Here is a 7,923-nt window from a genome sequence, read left to right as displayed (position 1 = left end):
AACCATAATTCAAAAAGACACATGCACCCCAATGTTCATTGCAGCTCTATTTACAATAGCCAGGACATGGAAGCAACCTAACTGTCCATCAACAGATGAATGGATAAAGAAGATGTGGCACATATATACAATGGAATATTACTCAGCCATAAAAAGAAATGAAACTGAGTTATTTGTAATGAGGTGGATAGATCTGGAGTCTGTCATACACAGTGAAGTAAGTCAGAAGGAGGAAAACAAATACCGTATGCTAACACATATATATGTAATCTAAGAAAAAAAATGTCATGAAGAGATTAGTGGTAGGATGGGAATAAAACACAGACCTACTAGAGCATGGACTTGAGGACGTGGGGAGGGGGAAGGGTAAGCTGTGACGAAGTGAGAGAGTGGCAGGGACATATATGCACTACCAAATGTAAATTAGATAGCTAGTGGGAAGCTGCCGCATAGCACAGGGAGATCACCTCTGTGCTTTGTGACCATGAGAGGGGTGGGATAGGGAGGGTGGGAGACGCAAGAGGGAAGAGATATGGGAACATATGTATATGTATAACTGATTCACTTTGTTGTAAAGGAGAAACTAACACACTATTGTAAAACAGTTATACTCCAATAAAGATGTTAAAAAAAAAAAAACAAAAAGAGTAACAAGAGGGAAAAAGAAAGCAAATTACCCATGTGTAACAAATTGGGCACGTTCTCCAATATTGTGTCCAATTTCCATTTGAAGTCTTTATCATCTATATTTCCTTTGAAGGCCACAAAGATTGTGGAATCCTCGAAAATACTATCACTTTTTGAGTCATCATCTTCTAGTCCAGAGTCAAAATCCATCTCTGAGTCCTCCACTGTTGATGAACACAAGGAAGTATAGATGTCTTCTAAGTTTGGAAGGTCATCCAAAACCATGGTGAATAGTATTCCAGAAGCATATGCCAAGTGGACAATAAAAAAACCTTTGAAAACAGAAGATACAAAAAGCATTACAATGCATAATTATACAGTCAACAATGTATAATTATAGTTCTATGAAAACTATAATTTATTTGCCAAGTAATAAGGAAGTACTGTAAAAATTAAGAAATTACAGAGGATAAACTAGTTTAATTAAGATATTCTATAATAGTTCTTAAAGATACTAGAAATAAAAATATACCAGTTTTAAATAAAATTCCTTTTACTTTGTCAGCCTAGAATATGGGCAGAAGGGAATGAAAGATCACAAGAAAATGAAATAGGTATTTTCTGAGAATTAATTCATATAAGCCTTTGGTTGACCCCCACAGAGCAAGACTGGGGTTGACACCAAGCCTCCCCTTACTCCTGTCCTAAAAAAAGCTTCAGAGCATCCAAGGTTTCTAAAGCCCTCTGCTTTAACCTGCAAAGGACAACTTGACCTAACTAAGAGCATATGCAGGACTACCTAAAATCCTAAAGTCTTTCATGAGGACCATTTAAAACAACTTTTAAAGGGTTATTAATAGTCGCATAGCTGAAAATAATGATTCAGAAACAAAACAAAGACACAAAAATTTTAAAATACTTTTGCAAAAGGAAAATAAGTGGTTAACACATGTTTACAGAGGCAAAGAACTATGTCTAGGACAGAACTAAATTACTTTTTAACTTTTAGGTCTAGGGAAGTCACATTTTCTGCTATTTTCAGTTATGTTGCCTACCAAAGAGTACAAATATTAAAGACCACACCATGTGGCCATTTCCTCCATTATCTTTGGGATTGATGATCACATTCTTAACCCAAAAGTGAATGAATGAATATTAATTTTCAGCATTTGTGTTAAGCAAGAATGGTATGGAAACATAAGAACCTCACACAAATCTTCTAATTTAAAAAAATTCCCTATATAAAGCATAATTACAGCTATTTTTTTTTTAGAAGATGGATAAGAAAAAAAGGACTGAAAATAAACCCACTAAAACGCAGAGTGATTGTGCTAGGTTGGTAAGATTGTTGGTAAATTTTCTTTTCCTATTTTCCAAAAACGCTATAAGTCATTAGGAAAATGCAAAGCTAAATATGCTGTAATATGGTTATACTACGTGCATAAATAGAAAAAAAGTATCAACTTTTTAAAACTGTTTAACTTTTCTTTTTAAAATAATCACTGGGCTTCCCTGGTGGCACAGTGGTTGCGCGTCCGCCTGCCGATGCAGGGGAACCGGGTTCGCGCCCCGGTCTGGGAGGATCCCGCGTGCCGCGGAGCGGCTGGGCCCGTGGGCCGTGGCTGCTGGGCCTGCGCGTCCGGAGCCTGTGCTCCGCAACGGGAGAGGCCGCAACAGAGGGAGGCCCCCGTACCGCAAAAAAAAAAAAAAAAAAAAAAAAAAAAAAAAAAAAAAAAAAAAAAAAAAAAAAAAAAATAATCACTAAACTTCAAGAGCAAAGCCTTTTCAAAAACCAAACCTAAGCAATTTTAAAGGGGAAAATTCCTCTGTTGTAAATAAATATGGAAAAAAACATTTACATTTGAGCAGAGTGTCTTATAGTCTGGCAATTATAACCTTTTCTAGTACCATCGGTGTTACAAAGGAACAGTGTAATTTGGGTGGTTAAGAAAAAACAGCATTCAGGACTTCCCTGGTGGCACAGTGGTTAAGAACCCGCCTGCCAATGCAGGGGACACGGGTTCAAGCCCTGGTCCAGGAAGATCCCACATGCCGCGGAGCAACTAAGCCTGTGTGCCACAACTACTGAGCCTGCGCTCTACAGCCCGCAAGCCATAACTACTGAAGCCCGTGCGCCTAGAGCCCATGCTCTGCAACGAGAAGCAACCACAATGAGAAGCCCCCACACCGCAACGAAGGGTAGCCCCTGCTCGCTGCAACTAGAGAAAGCCCGCGCGCAGCAACAGACCCAAAACTGCCAAAATAAATAAATTAAAAAAAATAAAGTATACAATTCAATTAAAAAAAGGATATAGCTTTAAAAAAAAGAAAGAAAAAAACAGCTTTCAGAAAATCCTTTATAAATACCATTGCCATTAGTCAACTGCCATCTACATTTTACAGATATTAAAGAACTTTAGAGGTAAATAAACAAAACTAAAAAAGATTTTTAGGGCTTAAAAGCTGCTGCTTGGAAATTCCCTGGCGGTCCAGTGGTTAGTGCTCCGTGCTTCCACTGCAGGGGGCACAGGTTCAATCCCTGGTCGGGGAACTAAGATCCCGCATCCGCGCAGTAAGGCCAAAAACAAAAACAAAAAAACCCTGCTGCTCAGCAGAAAGAAGTCTGATTGCTGAAAATGCCTGAAAAACTGTAGCTATTTAACAGCTGTTCCAAAGTTGAGAAACAACTGCAAGAGGGAATTTAAAATTTAAGACACGTTTTCCAAAAGAATCTTTAACTGGAAAGGAGAAAACCAACTAAAAAACCTGCACTTTGATAGTCTTCTGAAGAGGTTGTTGGTCATGCCACGAAGGCTGTGTATTCAGATTTGGAAAACCCTCAACTGGTAGACAAGAAGTCAGCTAATTCAAATTCAGGAATTACCAGTTTAACAGTACTATGGGCATTATACAGGTGCTTAAAAAAAAAACCCAAGAAATAGAAAGTCAGTCTATGAAAAAAAGTACTGGCCTTCCCTACAAAAAAATTTTTTTAAAGAAACTTCTTCTGGGCTTCCCTGGTGGCGCAGTGGTTAAGAATCCGCCTGCCAATGCAGGGGGCATGGGTTCGAGCCCTGGTCCGGGAAGATCCCACATGCCGCGGAGCAACTAAGCCCGTGTGGAGCAACTAAGCCCGTGCGCCACAACTACCGAGTTTGTGCTCTAGAGCCCGCAAGCCACAACTACTGAAGCCCACGCACCCTAGAGCCCGTTCTCTGCAACAAGAGAAGCCACTGCAATGAGAAGCCCATGCACTGCAACGAAGAGTAGCCCTGGCTCACCGGAACTAGAGAAAGCCCGTGTGCAGCAACGAAGACCCAATGCAGCCAAAAATAAATAGATAAACAAATTTATTTAAAAAAAAACTAAGGAAAGCCCCTGTGCAGCAACGAAGACCCAATGCAGCCAAAAATAAATAGATAAACAAATTTATTTAAAAAAAAAAAAAAAAAAAAAAGGAACTTCTTCCAGGTAACATATTCTTTGAGATTAATGCCCACTTAAAATCTAAGGATTTATTATCAAAATAATGGAGTAATCTTTGAGTGAAAATGTAGTTCAGTGAAAACTCTCTCCAAGAGTATAGGTGACTAGCTCAAGAGACTCATTTGCTTATCTATGGTCATCTATCATGAGCATGTGCTATTTCTTTGTGTTTGCTAAGATTAACCACCAGTTATCTTGCTCACCCACATAATTTCCAGATTACCTACTGATTTAACTTCTTATTGGGGCTATTTTGATCTTTTATAAAGAATCTAAAAACAAATATGATATTCAGGGGAAATTTTAAAAGCAAGCATATTATTTATTCTACTTGTCCAAGGTAGAATGAAAAAGATTTCCAAATGAAATCATTTCAGGAGCCAAAGAGCTCCAGTTGATAAAGGAAAGCTTTTTTTATGGAAGAATGCCAACTTAAATATAAAAAGATGGTATCATTAGAAAACCCACAGTTTTGCAATCCCTAATAAAATAATTCAGGCAAGGATCATCAGTAAGTAAAAAACACGATGTGAAAATATGACAGAGTTCTGGATAGTCACACGATGTCAAAGTATCATCCCAGATATCTGCTGCTTGGCAAAGGGAAAACTGTAACTTCACAACGGAAAGACTTGACTTCTACCACTTGAACGCAATGATCCACCTCAGCATCATTAACAGAGAAACAACCAGAAATTATGTACAATATTAAGTGCACAGCATTACCTATGAAATATTCCTGCCAAAATGTTTAACCTGAATCTAACAAGTTTTTAACAGGAGACAGAGGAACAAGTTAAAGAACACCATGAGGAAATAATTAAGACAAATCTAGAGTGTAGGATTTCTATAGCACAATTGGCTTGGCCTCTTCAATAAGTCAGTGGTCACAGGGGAAAAAAAGGGTGGGTAAAACTGTTCTACATTAAAAGAGACTTAAGAGCCTTAAAAATCAAGTGCAATGGGGACTTCTCTGGTAGTTCAGTGGTCGAAGAATCCACCTTCCAATGCAGGGGATGAGGGTTCGATCCCTGGTCAGGGAACTAAGATTCCACATTTTGCACGGCAACTAAGTCTGTGCACTCTAGAGCCCGCACACCATAGCTAGAGAGCACGTGTGTGCTGCAACAACTGAGCCCACGCGCTCTGGAGCCCACGTGCCACAACTAGAGAGAAGCCCATGCCACAGCAAAGAGCCCGCCTGCCGCAACTAAGACCCAATGCAGCCAAATAAATAAATATTTTTTAAAAATATCAAATGCAATGTACAGTACTTTATTGGATCTTGGTTTGAAAAAAAAACAGATGCAAAGCACATTTTTAGGATAATTAGGGAATTATTACTAATTTTGTTAGGTGTGATAATAATGGTGTTGTGGTTATTTTGGACAATGTTCTTATTGTCTCTTAAGACATGCATACTGAAGCATTTATTTATTCTTTTGGCCACGCCACGTGGCACGAGGGATCTCAGTTCCCTGATCAGGGATCAAACCCGTGCCCCCTGCAATGGAAGCACAGAGTCTTAACGACTGGACTGCCAGGGAAGTCCCAAGAGATGCATATGGAAGCATTTTGAGGTAAAATGTCATGATGTCTACAATTTAATCTTGAAAATAACTGAGGAAAAAACAGATTAATCAAATATAACAAAACGTTAATAATGGCTAATTATAGGTGATGAGTATACAGGTGTTCATTACATTTTTATTTGTACTAATAAATTGTATATATTTGAAATTGATCATAATAAAGAGTTAATTGGTTTTTTTAAAAAAAAAAAAAGGAAAAAGAGGACTTCCTTGGAGGTCCAGTGGTTAAGACTCCACGCTCCCAATGCAGGGGGCACGGGTTCACTCCCTAGTGGGGGAAGACCCCACATGCCATGTGGTGTGGCCAAAAAAAAAAAAAAAAAGGAAAAAGCAAGCATACCAGAAACATAGTACTGCTCCATGGTAAAAGTCTGCCAGACATCAGGAATGCTAAGAAGCTTATCTATGAACATCTTCCAAATCATAGTATGTTTTAAAAATAAACATATTTGAACATATATATTTATAAATATATAAATTTATATCATATATATTACATATATTTAATTAATTACACCAGTCTTTTCAGATTTAAATATATATTTTATATGTATATTTATATATATTCAGATTCCTATGTGAATAATGGTTAAAAGATTGTCACAGACTATTCAGATTATCTGCCATTTGAGCAAAAAGACAAGACACTATTATGCACCTCAGAAATCACAAATTCATATACCTACAGGAGTCAGGCACATAAAGTAAATAAGAGAAGAACACTGAATATTAAATGCATTTGCACATACTGTATGAATGGTTTGGGCAATAGAAAATTTGCATACCCATCTATGCTCAGCAGCTGCTACTCTGCTCCACTTTATTACTTCCTTTCTGGAGGGACAGAAGGTGTTGTGCAGGCCCGGGACTAATATTCTGAATTTTAAGAATAGACTAAAATCCATATATTTAGTAAAATCTCCAAATTTTAAAATTGATTTACATTTCTGGAAAATACTCTATTGGCCAAATGAAACACACCGCAGCTGCATATGGCCCACAGGCCATCAGTTTTCAATTTCTAATTAAATCATGACTCACAAGATTGACTGATAGAACACGAGGCCCCAGTAAACTACACTGGGTTTGGTGTAGTGCTGGAGAAGACCAGGTATTTAAAATGCATTTAAGTGTTATGATGTGCCTCTTGGGAGGTCTATGGACTCCCTGAGAGAGAAAAGAAAAAGAAAAAAAGAGATCAAGGTCTTAATCCCAGAGAAACAGAAGGCACTCAAACGTAGAGAATTTTTGCAATGTAACTTTGGTAGTGTCATTCCACTGCTTGGAATTAAGCTGAGCCATACTCACTCTCACATAAGGTTTCACTCACCAAAATGTCTTTCTTAATTTTTATCATTTATCCAGGTCATCTTCTAAGTCCAAACAAGCTGGCATTTTTAGGGCTTGTATTTTAAGGTAGCAGCCAAATAAAAACTCTATTAAAAAAAAAAAAGGAAAAATAAAAGTACAATATTATACAGAAATTACAGAGGTGATCCATCCTTGCATCAGAATGCAAATATCACAATTTATCAAGTCAAGTTAGACATCTTCAGACAATGTTAAAATAGGGTTTTCATTAAATCTGCAAAGAGTATTGTTTTTCCTGAGATCTTAAAGCACTCATCACCAAGATATTCAAAGAATACAGAAGCAAAACTAAGGGACATATACCAGAATCATGAAACTGGAACCCTAAGCCTTAGAGCCCTCCCTATACATTCATTTCTAAATCTGTCAAATTAGAACACTCTTTGACATAAATCGCAGCAATCTCTTTTCAGATTCGTCTCCTAGAGTAACGGAAATAAAAATAAATGAATGGAACCAAATTAAACTTAAAATCTTTTGCACAGCAAAGGAAACTGTAAACAAAAGACAACATACAGAACGGGAGAAAGTATTTGCAAACAATGTGACTGACAAAGGATTAATTTCCAAAATATAAAAACAACTCAATAACAAAAAAAAAAAACAACCCAATCAAAAAATAGGCAGAAGATCTGAATTGGGCAATTGGGATTAACATGTATACATTGATGTGTATAAAATTGATGACTAATAAGAACCTGCAGTATAAAAAAACAAACAAACAAAAAAAACAACTAATACTAAACTTTCTTTGGGTTATTTGTATGGAAATATGTTAATACAAATGTTTCAGACACTACATGAAATTTCTAAAAATCTTATATGTTCTGGTATAATGTTATAAGTC

At 37.1% G+C, this 7,923-nt stretch overlaps 1 protein-coding gene across 1 annotated transcript in view; it reads right to left on the bottom strand.

Annotated features, from left to right (window-relative positions):
* NCOA6 (nuclear receptor coactivator 6) overlaps window positions 1-7,923 on the bottom strand; it is a 110,586-nt gene that overhangs the window by 58,626 nt on the left and 44,037 nt on the right. Inside the window, exons 3-4 of the mRNA XM_055090467.1 lie at window positions 7,036-7,141; window positions 678-959 (exon numbers count right to left, since the gene is read on the bottom strand). Coding sequence (XP_054946442.1) covers window positions 678-912 — 235 coding nt within the window. The 5' untranslated portion in view covers window positions 913-959; window positions 7,036-7,141. The remainder of the gene's footprint in view (window positions 1-677; window positions 960-7,035; window positions 7,142-7,923) is intronic.

Source organism: Physeter macrocephalus, chromosome 14 (genome assembly GCF_002837175.3).
Source record: "Physeter macrocephalus isolate SW-GA chromosome 14, ASM283717v5, whole genome shotgun sequence".
NCBI classification, from domain to species: domain Eukaryota; kingdom Metazoa; phylum Chordata; class Mammalia; order Artiodactyla; family Physeteridae; genus Physeter; species Physeter macrocephalus.
Note: the sequence above shows the minus strand (reverse complement) of the source record. Positions and strands in the feature narration are given on the sequence as shown.